At 41.6% G+C, this 18,394-nt stretch overlaps 1 protein-coding gene across 2 annotated transcripts in view; it reads left to right on the top strand.

The window, feature by feature from the left end:
* The window catches only part of RALGDS (ral guanine nucleotide dissociation stimulator), a 137,861-nt gene that overhangs the window by 15,672 nt on the left and 103,795 nt on the right, over positions 1 to 18,394 (top strand). The window contains exon 1 of one of the 2 annotated variants that reach the window (XM_056539396.1): positions 11,408 to 11,714. The exons of the other annotated variant lie outside the window; for it this stretch is intronic. Within the exon in view, the coding sequence (XP_056395371.1) occupies positions 11,622 to 11,714 (93 nt within the window). The 5' untranslated portion in view covers positions 11,408 to 11,621. Of the gene's footprint in view, positions 1 to 11,407; positions 11,715 to 18,394 lie in introns of those variants that run through there. 2 annotated transcript variants of the gene reach the window in all.

The raw sequence follows: 18,394 nt of genomic DNA, 5'->3' as shown, positions 1-18,394 counted from the left end.
TATGCTGCACTATAAAAGTACGAATTTACTGAGTGCTTCTTTAAAAGGATAGAGGAGTTCCCCTTTAAGGCAATTTCTCTTTGATAGTCTCCAGAACATATTAAAAGGGTATTTCAGGAAAAAAAACTTTTTTTTAAATATATATATATATATCAGCTGGCTCCAGAAAGTTAAACAGATTTGTAAATTACTTCTATTAAAAAATCTTGATCCTTCCAATAATTATCAGTTGCTGAAGTTGAGTTGTTGTTTTCTGTCTGACAACAGTGCTCTCTGCTGACATCTCTGCTTGTCTTGGGAACTGCACAGAGTAGAAGAGGTTTGCTATTGGGATTTGCTTCTACTCTGGACAGTTCCCGAGACACATGTCATCAGAGAACACTTAGGCAGAAAAGAACAACTCAACTTCAGCAGCTCATAAGTACTGAAAGGATTGAGATTTTTTAATAGAAGTAATTTACAAATCTGTTTAACTTTCTGGAGCCAGTTGAGATATTTAAAAAAAAATTCATGGATAACCCCTTTAACTTGTGGAGAGGAGAAGGTTAAACTATCCGCAACAAGTAGTAAAATATATGAGGTCAGGAATACACAAAGCTGACACAATGTATCCCTGCCCTGCCATAGCAGGTTCCTCCTCTCCCTGTGGATGTCAACAATGGACAATTCCATCACCGTCACTTTATCTTTTGTTGTCTCCTACATCCGCAAAAAAATAAAATGGAGAAATCCAGCAGAATTCACGCCACAGCCCATGTTTTATGTTCAGGAACTCTCCCCCCCTCTATTCCCTCTGGATGGGATCTTCCTGTTATTGTCAGGCAGGAAGTATAGTGAATAGGTCAGTGCCAAGTGTGTGAGGGGGGAGGAGGGATGCGGAGATGATTTCTTTCCTGAGACAATGAGAATAGTTTATATATACAGATTAGAGTTTTCTTATGTAAAGGAATGAGCCAAAATATTTCGTTAGCAAGTATAAAAATAGAGTTTATTCTTTGTGCCTGGCCGTGACTCTGGCAGCAGCTTCCTATAGTGCCACCTGGAGAGGGCACAAATATATCCATAGTTAAAAATGTTTTATTAGGCGGACACAAAGATTCCCAGATAAACTTAGATCGGGCAAGAATACTTAAAGGGGAAAGCCACCTAAAATATCAGAGAATTACACTTCATAACACATCAATAGTGATACTCTCTGCAGGGCCTGTGTATCTAAGCCTATATAATTGTATTTTCTGATAAATTGATGTATCTAAGCTTAACATTTATTATACTGTGTGCTAAATTGGTGTATCTAAGCTTATCAAATATGATACTGTGTGCTAAATTGGTGTATCTAAGCTTATCATATATGACACTGTGTTAAATTGGTGTATCTAAGCTTATCATATATGATACTGTGTGCTAAACTGGTGTATCTAAGCTTATCATATATAATACTGTCAATCAAACCGGTGAATATAAGATTATCATGTATCACAATGTCTGTATGGCCTGTGTATCTAAGCTTATCCTATATGATACTGTCTGCCAAGTGTGTGTATCTAAGCTTATCATATTATGCTGCCTGCTAAAGTGGTGTATCTAAGCTTATCATATATGATCATGTCTGCATGGCCTCAGTATCTAAGCTTATCATTTATGATACTGTCAGCAAAGTTGGTGTTTCTAACCTTATATATGCTACTGTCTGCTAAACCGGTGTATCTAAGCTTATATATAATACTGTCTGTTGAGCTGGTGTATCTAAGCTCATCATATGTGATGTTCTCTACTAAGCTGGTTAATATAACCTTTATCATATTTAATACTGTCAGCTAAGCTGTTGTATCTGAGCTTATATATGATCTGGTGTATCTAAGCTTATAGTCTATGATACTGTCTGCTAAATGATGTATCTAAGATCATCATATGATGCTGTCTGATATGCTGGTGTATCTAAGATTATGATTTGTGATGTCTGCTAAGATGGTGTATCTAAGCTTATAATTTATGATACTGTTTACTAAACTGGTGTATCCAAGCCTCTCATATGTAATACTGTCCTCTTAGCTGATGTATCTAAAGCTGTGTTTCTCAACCAGTGTGCCTCCAGCTGTTGCAAAACTACAACTCCCAGCATTCTGTGCATAGTCATGCTATGAGTCGTAGTTTTGCAGCAGCTGGAGGCACCCTGGTTGGGAAACACTGACCTAGAGCATTCATAGTTCTGTTGCAAAACTTTCTGACCCCTAAACCTTTTGCCTCATGGCGATATTTTTCTTTAAAAAAAACAAAAAAAAAACATCAAATCTGCAGACAGTGTAAACTGACCCCAACCCACTTATGAGTCTAATCAGCTTACCTGGGTGGCCTCCATCACCAGCAGTCTAATTAACGTCCAGGTGCAGTGATCAGACTCCACACCCTCTCTCTGTAAAGCCAGAGAATTAATGTGAAATATAGGCAGGAAATCAAACTAATTATCAAAAGTGTATGACAGCGTTTCCCAACCAGGGTGCCTCTGTCTGTTGCACAACTACAACTCCCAGCAGGCCCGGACAGCCTTTGGCTGTCCGGGCATGCTGGGAGTTGTAGTTTTGCAACAGATGGAGGCACCCTGGTTGAAGAACACTGATGTATGAGATTGGGACCAGGCATGAGAATAAAACAAACACTTTTTCTTTATTTAATAAGTACCTGTCACCAAATAAACTGTTCTCAACTACCTCAGGCTATGTTCCCTAACTACTCCTAACACCCCTCCCGCCCTTAAAAACAATTTCAGAGCTTTAAAAAGCTGTGTATCTTACCTTTCTTCTTTCTCTTCTTCGTGCAATTTCCCAGCAGGAGAAAGTGGGTGTTTCCCAGCAGGCATGACATCACTGAAGCCTTCTGGGGGACCACTTCTGCCCTCACATGGTTGCAGTGCTGTGATGAATAGAAGACCTCAGGCTCTGTGCATGTTTCAGTCTGTGCTGCTATCAGTGAGACTCTCCTTTCATTCTGTGCAGCTTTTTGTGAGAATCCGTGGAGCTTTCACTTTCTGTGCAGCTGTCAATCAAGCTCCGTGCAGAGAAGCACTTCCAGAGTTTGGACTCCTGCCAGGCCGGGAGGAGACCGAACTCACTGTATTAATTGTAACAGGGACAAGAACAGAGCCACCTATTGGCCGTTTTTTCTATTACATTTTAAACATATTTATGTTGATAATTTTAAAAGCAAGTGAATGGGAAAGTGCGAATTACACAAGGAACACTATTAAACGTTTTTTTTGGTGACAGGTACTCTTTAGGCCCCTTTCACACTACAGGTATCATCCTGCTTTTTTACTGGGGTTATTTTACAATAACGCAGGAAAGTGAAAAAAAAAAACGGATGCAATAACTGGTAATAACGGATGATAACTGATGACCATCAGCTGTTATTTTTATTAGTTTTTTTCTTTAAAAAACCTGATGTTCATCCGTTATCATCCGTTATTACCAGTTGCATCCGTTTTTTTTTATCAGGTTTTTAACCATTTTTTTTGTAAAGCTGTACTGAGCATGCTCAGTACAAAAAAACTGACGTTAAAAAAAATAAAAAAAAATAAACTGACAATAACTGATGATAACGGATGTTTTTATTTTTTATTTTTTTAACATCCGGTTCCCATAGACTTCAATGTTAAATTTTAATGTCCTCTTTTGCACAATTTTTTTTGCCGGACCAAAAATTAGTGCATGCGCCGTCTTTTGTGCCGGCAAAAATAACGGACATTGGTAAAAAACGGACATGCCTGATGCAAAAGGATGGTCAAAAAAAACAGTTGACATGAATGGGATTTTTTGCTGGACGTTTTCAGGACTTTTTTCCGGGAGTAATTACGGAGGATATGTACAGGATGATACCTGTAGTGAGAAAGGGGCCTTAAACCACCAAAATCTAAATGCATATTATACTAAAATCCTATAATAACTTAAATACCATAATAATTTGGAACACTGTGTAATACCAGAGATAAAGCGGGACTCTGACCGTCTTTCTGCGCCACTATTTTTGTTTGTAACGCTTTGTCACTCTCACATCCTCAGGGGGAACAAGTGTCAGGGTCGTGGTCTGTTCTGCTGATGTCAGCGCTTGTGTTGTTTGGTATGTACCGTGACCCGTCACCCACATTGGGTGCGTTTGCGGTGTCTGTCTGTCGCCATCTCTTTCCCGTGTGGTGCGGAACGGATACTGGGGTTTCCTGTGAGGTGTTGAGGTCAAGAGATATCACTTCTCTCTTCTTCCTGTATTTTGTGTGTCCTTGAAAAACATAAGCTGATAATATCACCGAAAATACGACAGAATTCTGCGTAATGTTTACAGAATGTTCTTATCAGAGACCAAAAAAATAATATTCGAGGAAAACCGTTTCCTGATTGGAGCAAATGTCTTGTGAGAACGCAAAAATCCTTCAGCTTAGTTATAGAGAAATATGTACATAGGAGCAGTATTATAGTAGTTATATACTTGTATATAGGAGCAGTATTATAGTAGTTATATACTTGTATATAGGAGCAGTATTATAGTAGTTATATTCTTGTATATAGGAGCAGTATTATAGTAGTTATATTCTTGTATATAGGAGCAGTATTGTAGTAGTTATATTCTTGTATATAGGAGCAGTATTATAGTAGTTGTATTCTTGTATATAGGAGCAGTATTATAGTAGTTATATTCTTGTATATAGGAGGCAGTATTATAGTAGTTATATTCTTGTATATAGGAGCAGTATTATAGTAGTTATATTCTTGTATATAGGAGGCAGTATTATAGTAGTTATATTCTTGTATATAGGAGCAGTATTATAGTAGTTATATTCTTGTATATAGGAGGCAGTATTATGGTAGTTATATTCTTGTATATAGGAGGCAGTATTATAGTAGTTATATTCTTGTATATATGAGCAGTATTATAGTAGTTATATTCTTGTATATAGGGGCAGTATTATAGTTATATTCTTGTATATAGGGGGCAGTATTATAGTAGTTATATTCTTGTATATAGGAGGCAGTATTATAGTAGTTATATTCTTGTATATAGGAGGCAGTATTATAGTAGTTATATTCTTGTATATATGAGCAGTATTATAGTAGTTATATTCTTGTATATAGGAGCAGTATTATAGTAGTTATATTCTTGTATATAAGAGCAGTATTATAGTAGTTATATTCTTGTATATAGGAGGCAGTATTATAGTAGTTATATTCTTGTATATAGTAGGCAGTATTATAGTAGTTATATTCTTGTATATAGGAGCAGTATTATAGTAGGTATATTCTTCTACTTTGGGAGCAATATTATAGTATTTATAATACTGGCTATGTGCATGAATATAACTACTATAATACTGCTCCTATATACAAGAATATAACTACTACAATACTGTCTCCTATATACAAGAATATAACTACTATAATACTGCCCCTATATACAAGAATATAACTACTGTAATACTGTCTCTTATATACAAGAATATAACTACTATAATACTGCTCCTATATACAAGAGTATAACTACTATAATACTGCTTCTATATACAAGACTATAACTACTATAATACTGCTCCTATATACAAGAATATAACTACTATAATACTGCTCCTATATACAAGAATATATCTACTATTATACTGCTCCTATATACAAGAATATAACTACTATAATACTGCTCCTATATACAAGAATATAACTACTATAATACTGCCTCCTATATACAAGAATATAACTACTATAATACTGCCTCCTATATACAAGAATATAACTACTATAATACTGCCCCCTATATACAAGAATATAACTACTATAATACTGCTCCTATATACAAGAATATAACTACTATAATACTGCTCCTATATACAAGAATATAACTACTATAATACTGCTCCTATATACAAGAATATAACTACTATAATACTGCTCCTATATACAAGAATATAACTACTATAATACTGCCCCCTATATAAAAGAACATAACTACTATAATACTGCTCCTATATACAAGAATATAACTACTATAATACTGCCTCCTATATACAGGAATATAACTACTATAATACTGTTCCTATATACAAGAATATAGAAATTCCTAAGTCTTGTTTTTACCAGTCTGAATGAAGATGGAGAATCCAGATGAACCTTCAAAAAGTAGATGCTTATAATAGCGCCGGAGGGGCATAGGAATGACTGACAAGCGGTATAAATAAACCAAAATAATAATTTTGTTATGGACAATGCATTTCATGAGATTCCCTTGCTTCATCAGGTTGTTAATACCAATGGTGACTGTAAGAAAATATATGAAAAAGAAATAAAAACTAGAAAGCTCTTCTCTGTGAACAATGAGGTAAAGAAATCCTGTAAAACAGAAATACGCACAGATAAGGTGTGAAGCGTCGCTGTTATGGGTCAATAATCATAGAAAAAGGGCCAGGAGTGGTTCATAACCAGAATGTGGAAACGGAAGGAGTCACGTGACCAACGCACCTGAAATATCTTTGTGTCCTCTGCAATGTTCACTATGTGCCTTGTGGTGGCCTCTCCCATACAAAGCCTTCAGCTGCCCAGATGAGGTCACACCATGCGGCCTTGGTGGTATGTGGAGAATCTGCCACCCAAAGATGTCCTCAAGGTAACACGACTGTCACTATCTCCCGGGCGTCCAGAGATGTCAGAGACGCAGCAAGTGACGCACTCGGCCCGTGATTAACATACAATACCACAAATAGACTACTAGTCACCTACACTATATGAGCTAAAGTCTCTATATACCACCATAAAAGAATCAGATGGATGGATAAATAAAGATAGATATAATATGTGATAGATAGATACGAGATAGATAGATACGAGATAGATAGATACGAGATAGATAGATACGAGATAGATATGAGATAGATAGACATATAGATATGAGATAGATAGATACGAGATAGATATGAGATAGATAGATATGAAATAGATGGATAGATATGAGATAACATTCTTATATACATAACATAGGGAATAATATACAATTACAGTAGAACAGATGCAGGGGGGGGGGGGGCAGGGGACACTGCAGGGAGGCTGCCTGACAGGACAGCAAGGGTACTGGGTAACAACTCCCATACTGGGCCACCACATATAGAGTGCTGTGTGTATGTGTCCTGTATTCATCCTCCTATCTATAGATATTTTGGGTGGCAGATCTATAGATATTTTGGGTGGCAGATCTATAGATATTTTGGATGGCAGATCTATAGATATTTTGGATGGCAGATCTATAGATATTTTGGGTGGCAGATCTATAGATATTTTGGGTGGCAGATCTATAGATCTATAATAGCTCAGTGACTTTGTGGCTCGGAGATGTTTATTTTGTTGTCAGGCCGTGTTTCCATGTGCTGCTCACACCCTGTGGATATTGGCTGACACATCAGGACACGTGGACACCCAGGAATCCTGAAAATGTTCATTCTTTCAGCCTCATTACATGTGTGCGGAGTCACTAAAGACACGGTGGGCAATATACTGAATCTAAAAATCTGAATTTTTCAGTTTTGAAGTAAATTTGAGGGTCTTTATGTTCGAAATACCCCATAATGGACCCCATTATAAAAACTGCTCCCCTCTAAGTTTTTAAAATGATATTCAAAAAGTTTGTTAACCCTTTAGGTGTTTCACAGGAATAGCAGCAAAACGGAGGATAAAATTCAAAATCTTCATTTTTTACACTAACGTGTTCTTGTAGACCCCCCCCTTTTATTTATAATTTTTTTTTTTACAAGAGGTAAAAGAGAAAAAGCCCCCCAAAATGTGTAACCTAATTTCTTTCAAGTAAGGAAATACCTCATATATACAGGGCTCAGAAGGGAAGGAGCGACACAGAGAGCGAATTTTGCTGAAATGGTTTTTGGGGGGCATGTTGTATTTAGGAAACCCCCATGGTGCCAGAACATCAAAAAAAAAAAAAAAAAAAACACTTGGCACACTATTTGGGAAACTACACCCATCAAGGAATGTAACAAGGGGTACAGTGAGCTATAACACCCCACAGGTGATTGACAAAGTGGGACGTAAAAATATATTTTTTTTTTTTTCACTAAAATGCTGGTGTTACCCCAAATGTTTCATTTTCACAAGGGGTAATAGAAGAAAATGTCACCTAAAATTTGTAACCCCATTTCTCTTGAGTAAGGAAATACCTCATATGTGTATGTAAAGTGCTCTGTGGGTGCACTAGAGGGCTTAGAAGGGAAAGAGCGACAATGGGATTTTGGAAAGTGAATTTTGCTGAAATGGCTTTTGGGGGGCATGTTGCATTTAGGAAGCCTCCATTTTGCCAGAACAGCAAAAAAAAAAAAAAAAAAAAAAAACATATGGCATACTTTTTGGAAAACTACACCCTTCAAGGAATGTAACAAGGGGTACCGTGAGCCTTTACACCCCACAGGTGTTTGACGAATTCGACGTGAAAATGAAAATACATTTTTTCACTAAGATGTTGGGGTTACACCAATTTTCCATTTTCACAAAGGGTAATAGAAGAAAAAGCCCCCTAAAATGTGTAACATTTTTTCTGAGTATGGAAATACCCCATATGTGGACGTAAAGTGCTCTGCAGGCGCACTACAATGCTCAGAAGAGAAGGAGCGCCATTGGTCTTTTGGAGAGAGAATTTGGTTGGAATGGAAGTCGGGGGGCCATGTGTGCTTGCAAAGTCCTCATGGTGCCAGAACAGTGGGCCCCCCCACATGTGACACCATTTTGGAAACAACACCCCTCGCGGAATGTAATAAGGGGTGCAGTGAGTATTTAAACCGCACTGGCGTTTGACAGATCTTTGGAACAGTGGGCACCACTGTTCAAAAAATCTGTCAAACGCCAGTGGGGTGTAAATGCTCACTGCACCCCTTATTACATTCCGCGAGGGGTGTAGTTTCCAAATTTTGGGGGTGGTCCACTGTTCTGGAACAATGGGGGCTTTGTAAACGCACATGGCCTTTAATTCCAGCCAAATACTCTCTCCAAAAGACCAATGGCGCTCCTTCTCTTCTGAGCCTTGTTGTGCGTCTGCAGAGCGCTTTACATCCACCTATGGGGTATTTCCATACTCAGAAGAAATGGTGTTACAAATTTTAGGGGGCTTTTTCTTCTATTACCCCTTCTGAAAATGAAAAATGTGGGATAACACCAACATTTTAGTGAAAAACATTTTTTTTTCATTTTCACGTCCAACTTTAATAAAAATTTGGCGAGGGACACTAACAGCTCAGCGGTATGTGCAGGATATCCTGCGGCCACACGTGTATCCTCTTGGCGTCCAGCTGTGTCTTTGGCATCTTGTTGCCATTTTACCTGTGACCTTGCGCCATTTATTGTGTTATTTTCGATCCCTCACCTGCAGGGCCAGAGCTGACGTCCATTTGGTAACCGTGGTAACACCGCTGTCCCCTTTATTTGCATCATCATTTTACGGATGCGTTGTTTCTGGAACAGGATCAATAAGTGCGGTTAATTCAATGCATCAGACGTGTGCAGAGGTAACAGCAGCGCGACCGTCCACGTGATGAACCGCAAGTCCCAGCATCTCTAAGAATATTATGTATTTGACAGCTGAAAAGTGCAGCGACTCCCAATAAGTGTGCCTCCAGCTGTTGCAAAACTACATCTCCCAGCATGCCCGGACAGCCGTTGGCTGTCCGGGCATGCTGGGAGTTGTAGTTTTGCAACAGCTGTAGACACCCTGCTTGGTAAGCACTGGTATAGTGAATGTTTCCATGTAGCAGATATATACCAAGAAATAAAAAAAATAGTGCAATGATACTGTCATTAAGTGCATCTGATCCTAAACTTATCTCGTTGATTTCAATGGGATTCTGCTGCACTGTGCACACGGCGGAATTTCCGAAATCCGCAGACAGAATACACATCTCTATTCTTTCTGCAGAGTCCGCACGGAAATGCATTGCCATCTATGAGATGAGACGGCGCATTTCCGACCGTGCCTTCGCTCCGCTGTCAGTGGACATGCCACCATGTGAACATAGCCTTAAAGGGGTACTCCGCCCATAGACATCTTATCCCCTATCCAAAGGATAGGGGGATAAGATGTCTAATCGCAGAGGTCCCGCCGCTAAAAAACCCTGCAATCTCTCCTGCAGCACCCCTGTCATCTGTAGCTTGGAAGGAAATACGCTCCGTGCCTGACGACTGGCAATGCAGGGGTCAGAGGATCGTGATGTAATGCCCCGCCCCTTTAATGCAAGTCTATGGGAGGGGGCGTGATGACCGCCATACCCTCTCCCATAGTGATGACCGCCATACCCTCTCCCATAGACGCATTAAGGGATCGGGACGTGGCGGCACGAGGGGGCAGGGCCGTGACATCACGATCCTCCGACTCCTGCATCGGCAGTCATCAGTAGTGTTGAGCGCAAATATTCGAAATGCAAATTCTTACCGCGAATATCGGCACTTCGTGATTTTGCGAATATTTAGAATATTGTGATATATATTCGTAATGATGAATATTTGTTTGTTTTTATGCAAATTTTTATTCAAATTTCATGCAAATATTTATGCGAATATTTATGTGACTATATTGGCACTTCCAGACTGGACACTGATCCCTCCCTTCATTTAGGTGAAAGTTCTAATTGCGTTAGCGCACTTTGCGAATTTCATTACGAATTTTCACTTAAAAAAAAAAAAAGGAACATAACGAATATGCGGATTTTGCGAATATGGGACGAATATTCCTCCATATATTCGCAAAATATCGCAAATTCGAATATGGCCTATGCTGCTCATCACTAATCATCGGGCACGGAGCGAAGTTCGCTTCATGCATCAGATGATAGGGAGGGCTGCCGGAGAGATCTCGGGGGTTCCCAGCGGCGGGACCCCTGCGATCAGACATCTTATCCCCTATTCTTTGGATAGGGGATAAGACGTCTAGGGTCGGAGTGTACGGAGTACCCCTTTAACCATCTGCTTTTTCCCCAACCAAGCGCAGCAATGATGGCCGCAAGTTGTTGCAATGGATCCGTTCGGACACTACTACCCATGTGTGCCTGGTCTAGTGCCCCCCAAAAACAGCACAACTTTGTACAAGAGGTCCCAATCTGCCATTCTAAGGCCACATCCGCCCATGTGGGCCTTACCCTGGCACCAGACGTCCAGAATCTATTATCAGCACCTGCCATCTCTTTGGTCAAACAGCTCAGCCCAGTAGACAAAGCTGCAATGCAGTCCGGCCCAGCCGGCAGGTTCAAGTGGATGCAGTAGGATTGTTCCCTGTGTTTAGGGGGGGATCGGCATGGGCATCGTGATTGCTGCAGGCTGAGGGGCCGTTCCATGTCTGCGGAATACAGATGAGCTCCTGGAGATGGATCCTCCTTGCTTGTTGTAGCACGCTCGCAGGGTGGGGTGAGGGAATCACAGCTTTTCATGTCTTGGAGGGAGAAAAAGGGAAATATCTAAAGGGAAGACTCGCACCTCCATGATCTTCGCGAAGGAAGAGGATCACCTGTTACTGCTCAACGTACGACATCCATTGAGGAGGAACGTAAAGGTCAATGACTGAGCCTGAAGACAAAGGGGAAAGAGGTGGGATACCAAAGGGACCTGAGGATGGAGCAAAAGCCAACGTTCACCCTACAGAAAGCCTTACTGCAACCGGTGAAGATGTGCATGCTGGATATGCCCTTGCTTTTGGATCAAGAAGTAAGTAGACCCCTTGTATGTCAGGTTTTGCATGTAAACATGAAGGTGGGGACATATAGGGGGCGTATATACGGTAAAACATCAACCAATACTATGTTTACCAACATGGCTGCCCCCAGCTGTTGCAAAACTACAACTCCCAGCATGCCCGGACAGCCAACGGCTGTCCGGGCATGCTGGGAGTTGTAGTTTTGCAACAGCTGGAGGCACACGTATGGGTAAACACTAAACTCATCTAAACATTACCCCACTGAAATTTCAAATCATTGTGTCCTATTGGGCTGGATTCCTCTTTTTCATGCTTAGGGTGCGTTCACACTGAGGAATAGGAGAGGAATCCTTGGTAAAAGATAAAAAAAATTCCGCTGTAGAATTTACGTTTTTTTTTTTTTTTTTTTGTTTTTTTTAATTAAATTTTTTTTCGTGAAATTTGCTGGACTTCAACAATTTTTTTTGCTGGACTACAACCACCAATTGGAATTTCCCTTTTTTATGAAAAAATGTTTGTGCGGAATTTCTGCGCAAATTTTGCACAAATTCCATGCGGAAACTATTTCAAGCGGAAACATTTTTACCATTCACCTCAATGGACTTCTGCTCGCGTATTCCGCAATAAGAATGAACAGGTTCTTATTTCTGCGCAAATTCCATGCGGAAACATTTTTTACCATTGACCTCAATGGACTTCTGCTTCACGTATTCCGCAAGAAGAATGAACATGTTCTTTCTTCTAGCGGAACGGAATTCCGCGAGCGGAATTTACTCAGTGTGAACAGTGCAGAGTAAAATACATTGAAGTCAATGGCAAAGCAGAGGTTAATTATTTCTAAGCGGAGAATTACTCGAGTAAATTCCTCTTGAATTACTCAGTGTGAACGCACCCTTTGGCGGGTTTCATACAAGCGTAATACCGGTGCGTTTGTTACGGCACTACTATGTTGTAGTCCGTGTTTGGTAGTTGGAAGCCAAATATGAATTGGTTCACGTAATGCAGGATTGATGGATGCTTGAAAGTAAACGGGGAAGATCAGTTTTTGGAAATTTTGCAAATCATTGAGGGAGATTTATCAAAACCTGTCCTGAGGAAAAGTTGCCCATAGCAACCAATCAGATCGCTTCTTGCATTTTGCAGAGGCCTTGTTAAAAATGAAAGCAGCGATCTGATTGGTTGCTATGGGCAATTTGGCAACTTTTCCTCAGCACAGGTGTTGATAAATCTCCCCCATTGTGTCCTATTAGGTGGGATTCTTCTTTAATGCTTAGGCGGGTTTCTTACAAGCGTAATACCGGTGCGTTTGTTACGGCACTATTATGTTGTAGTCCATGTTTGGGAGTCGTAAATGATTCACGTAATGCAGGATTGACGGACGTTTGAAAGTTAATGGGAAAGATCAGTTTTTGGAAATTTGCAAATCATTGTGTCCTGTTAGGCGGGATTCTTCTTTCATGCTTAGGCAGGTTTCTTACGAGCCTAATACCGGTGCATTTGTTACGGCACTATTATGTTGTAGTCCATGTTTGAGAGTTGTAAATGATTCACATAATGCAGGATTGATGGACGCTTGAAAGTAAATGGGAAAGATCAGTTTTTGGAAATTTGCAAATCATTGTGTCCTATTAGGCGGGATTCTTATTTCATGCTTAGGCGGGTTTCATACGAGTGTGATACCAGTGTATTTTTTACGTCACTATTTTGCTCGCAAGCCTTGGCCTCCGATCTAATGACCAGAACTGACAGCATTATAGTGCCAGAAAAGGCTCCTCCATGTTTACATCCATAACTTCAAATCACATCCTGACCTAATTTTTCTTGCTGCTGAGGGTTTGTTTCAATTGCGTGCAGTCTAGACGGGGGTAAGTGATGTATCCTAGAGTTAAAGGGCTCAAAAATTTTAACCGGCTCCCTTATTTTTCTCTTCCATGATGCCGTTTTTTATGGCTTTTTAAATTTTATTAGTATAGGCGTATTTTACATGTAATTTTATCCCTTATGTTTTTCTTAATTTATTTATTATTATTATTTTATAATATTTATTTTTTATCATCATGTGACTTAGATTTCTATTGAAGAACTGGGAGAAAAATCCCAGAATAAATGCCAACATACATGCCCCTATGGCATATTTTTCTCATTGATGGCAGAAAAACTCCACAAAAAAGCCATACCTAAAGCATGCCACTGAGCCTAAAAAACGCCATTTAGGTAGGCATTTCATATTATTTCCCTATTGACTTCCAGGTGGCCCCACATGACTTTGCCAGCATAAGCCTCAGGGTAGGTCACATGCAACTGCGGCCTGCATGCGACTTCTTTGCGATATAGCAATATTGCTACTGTGACACGTGACAGCCAGTTTGTGATTTGCTGCTGCGTGACCTATGACGCCGTCAAGCTCTAGCCTAAGGCCGCGTTCACAGGTACAAATTGTGCTGCAGATTTCGGTGACTGAACACAGCATAAAATCAGCAGCAGATCCTGTCTGTGTGAATGCACTCTAAAGTTGTGGAAACCTTGTAACCCCATATTCCTTTATGACCTCGTAATAACAGGGGCACGTCTCAGGAATTCCCTCTACCAGCCAAACCTATACAAATAAGGGGAGATATATCAAGACCTGTGTAGAGGAAGAGTTGTGCAGTTGCCCATAGCAACCAATCAGATCGTTTCTTTCACTCTTAGGGTATAGTCACATGTAGCGCATCCGCAGTGTATTTGACACTGTGGATACGCCGATAACCGTCCCTAGAGTGAGCCCCCTGTTGTGTCCTGCGTGACTTCCTGTAGCAGCAATCTGCCGCTATGAGCGGACACACAGGGATCTGCAAGTCGCGCGCGCATGAGCAGTTTACTCGTAGACATCGTGGTTGCTTCCCCTGCTCCCTGAGCTAAACTGCATGCGACTCGCAGATGCCTGTGTATCTGCTTGTAGCGATCTGATTGGTTGCAATGGGCATCTGCATCTCTCTTCCTCTACACAGGCTTTGCTAAATCTCCCCCATATTGTCCTGTGCACCAGTGATGACCACGCACTATACGCACCTATCTTAGGGTCTATTCACATGGTCAGATTTTGCTACCATTGACTTCAATGGGTCAGTGCAAATTTGCTTCAGCAGATTTTTCTGCCCATTGAAGTCAATGGGCAGCAAAATCTGCAGTAGCAAATCTGCAACAGATTTAAATAAATAAAATAAACCCATGAAGATGTATGGAACTGATTTTTAGTTTTGGAAATGTCAATACATCTGCTTAGTGTGAATATACTTCAATAAAAACCTGTTTGGCTGCAGCCAGTTTTTGCATTGCTCTTAGTACATTGCTCACACGTTCAGGTTTTTAATGATTGAATACGAAGCCAGGAATGTACCCCAACTTTCCTTGATATCTGTCCTCCATTAGTGATCTGTTCCTGTTGTATTCAATAATTGCAATTAAAAACCTGAATGTTTGAACACGACCTTAGGTTAAAATCAATAGATGCTGGGTCTGTAATCAGGATGGCTGGGGATAATTGCTTCTATCTACAGTGGTCCCTCAACATACGATGGTAATTCGTTCCAAACGAGCCATTGTTTGTCGAATCCATCGTATGTTGAGGGATTCGTGCAATGTAAAGTATAAGAAGCTGTACTCACCTGTCCCCGCTGCTCCCGATGGTGTCCCCGCCGCTCCCGATGGTGTCCCCGCCGCTCCCGATGGTGTCCCCGCCGCTCAAGATGGTGTCCCCGCCGCTCCCGATGGTGTCCCCGCCGCTCAAGATGGTGTCCCCGCCGCTCCCGATGGTGTTCCCGCCGCTCAAGATGGTGTCCCCGCCGCTCCCGATGGTGACCCCCGGGCCTCCGCTGGGCTTTCCGCTGTCTTCTCCGGTCCTCCGCTGTCTTCTCCGGTCCTCCGCTGTCTTCTCCGGTCCTCCGCTGTCTTCTCCTGTCCTCCGCTGTCTTCTCCGGTCCTCCGCTGTCTTCTCCGGTCCTCCGCTGTCTTCTCCGGTCCTCCGCTGTCTTCTCCGGTCCTCCGCTGTCTTCTCCGGTCCTCCGCTGTCTTCTCCGGTCCTCCGCTGTCTTCTCCGGTCCTCCGCTGTCTTCTCCGGTCCTCTTCTGTCTTCCACAAGGCCTTACTGGGCCTGCATAGCTACGTCATTACGCCGCTGCGTACACCATTCCTATTGGATGACGTGCGCAGCAGCGTATTGACGTCATCGGAAAGGGCCGAGAAGACACCGGAAGACCAGCGCTGGACCCGGAGGGCACCCCGGAGCATCGTGGAGGGGTAAGTAATACTTACCGCACCACACGGGGAACATTAAGCTGCTATCCGACAGCAGCTTAAGCATTTTGCGCTGCCGGATAGCACTTAACGCGATGGCCCCGACATAAAAAAGCATCGTATGTCGATTTGATGTCGGGGGGTCACTGTATATCGCTTTTGTTTTAGCATGGAAAAGATCCCTGGTTGTGCGGAACATGGCGCGTGGCCCGTGTCGCAGGGCGCTGCGTGGCACGTGCCGCAGGGCGCTGTGTGGCACGTGTCGCAGGGCGCTGTGTGGCACGTGTCGCAGGGCGCTGTGTGGCACGTGTCGCAGGGCGCTGTGTAGCACGTGGGTCAGGGCGCTGTGTAGCACGAGTGGCAGGGGTCTGTGTAGCAGGGCACTGTGCCTGTAGAACAGTGTTTCCCAACTAGGGTGCCTCCAGCTGTTGCAAAACTATAACTCCCAGCATGCCTGGACAGCCTTCGGCTGTCCAGGCATGCTGGGAGTTGTAGTTTTGCAACTGCTGGAGGCACCCTAGTTGGGAAACACTGCTGTAGAGGCATCTCCACTTGCTCTCGGGGATTTTTTCTTTTATTCTTTACAAGTGCTCAGTTTCATTCAGACAACAGCCGCTCATCATCACCGAAATTCACAGTGATTCACGAGGTGAAAATCTCCGAGTCGTAGCAACACTTTCATTTCTGCTTTGTTTACAAACAGTAGCTTCTCAGGAAAGCCACAATATTACAGTCATGTATATACAGAGTGTGCCCTAAGCTATAGCTTAAATAGGGGCCTTACATGTATGGTTAAAGAAGCACTCCAGGAAACAATCATTTTATTTATTTTTGGTTATTATTAGAGAGTAATGTAGAGGTTCTTGTGTATGCCTTGTGCTTACCTGTTTTAGCTGATGTGGCAGGCATAGGTTTTCAAGGCATACTGATTTATATTACAGAACAGACATGATTTTCTAATGCTACCTTCATTTCCCATGAATCCTTTGGCTTTGCAGAGAGAGGGGTTGGAGTCTCATCAGTGCAGTTCACTTAATGAGACCAACGTGATCACCTGGCTAGTACAAGTAATGTAATGTATGTACACAGTGACCTCACCAGCAGAATAGTGAGTACAGCTCTGGGGTATAATACAGGATATAACTCAGGATCAGTACAGGATAAGTAATGTAATGAATGTACACAGTGACCTCACCAGCGAATAGTGAGTACAGCTCTGGAGTATAATACAGGATATAACTCAGGATCAGTACAGGAGAAGTAATGTAATGTATGTATACAGTGACCTCACCAGCAGAATAGTGAGTACAGCTCTGGAGTATAATACAGGATATAACTCAGGATCAGTACAGGATCAGTAATGTATGTACACAGTGACCTCACCAGCAGAATAGTGAGTGCAGCTCTGGAGTATAATACAAGATATAACTCAGGATCAGTACAGGATAAGTAATGTAATGTATGTACACAGTGACCTCACCAGCAGAATAGTGAGTACAGCTCTGGAGTATAATACAGGATATAACTCAGGATCAGTACAGGATAAGTAATGTAATGTATGTACACAGTGACCTCACCGGCAGAATAGTGAGTACAGCTCTGGAGTATAATACAGGATATAACTCAGGATCAGTACAGGATAAGTAATGTAATGTAATGTACACAGTGATCTCACCAGCAGAATAGTGAGTACAGCTCTGAAGTATAATACAGGATATAACTCAGGATAAGTAATGTAGTGTATGTACACAGTGACCCCACCAGCAGAATAGTGAGTACAGCTCTGAAGTATAATACAGGATATAACTCAGGATCAGTACAGGATAAGTAATGTAATGTATGTACACAGTGACCTCACCAGCAGAATAGTGAGTACAGCTCTGGGGTATAATACAGGATATAACTCAGGATCAGTACAGGATAAGTAATGTAATGTATGTACACAGTGATCTCACCAGCAGAATAGTGAGTACAGCTCTGGAGTATAATACAGGATATAACTCAGGATCAGTACAGTCTTGGTGGTCTAGTAACAATCTGCTTGGTCTTTTGCCATGTTGTTTCATTCCACTGTGGATTCTAGTAGTTGGGTGGTCTTCACCCAGTGTTGATGTGCAGCAGGGTCCTGGGTTCTCTACTTACAGATATGGAATATGATTATAACCCAGCTGGTGACAGCCGCCCCTTTGTATCAATGCTGCTTATTTATTGTAAGGATTTCCTTATTGGCGGAGTGCAGGGTATGATAATGACTTGGTGTGCGCTGTGGTCAGATCGTGATACAAGCCTAAACCTGCCACTGATCACCCAACCCCACTGGATACAGAACACACACAGAGATTGGCGCTCCTTCCATTTTCCATCATTCCATCTGCCCAGACTTGCTTTGGGTTCAGACTTGTTCCCATGTTCCACT

The sequence above is a fragment of the Hyla sarda genome, chromosome 9, assembly GCF_029499605.1.
Source record: "Hyla sarda isolate aHylSar1 chromosome 9, aHylSar1.hap1, whole genome shotgun sequence".
Taxonomy (NCBI): domain Eukaryota; kingdom Metazoa; phylum Chordata; class Amphibia; order Anura; family Hylidae; genus Hyla; species Hyla sarda.
The sequence above is the reverse complement of the archived record's forward strand: the minus strand, read 5'-3'. Positions and strand labels throughout refer to the sequence as shown.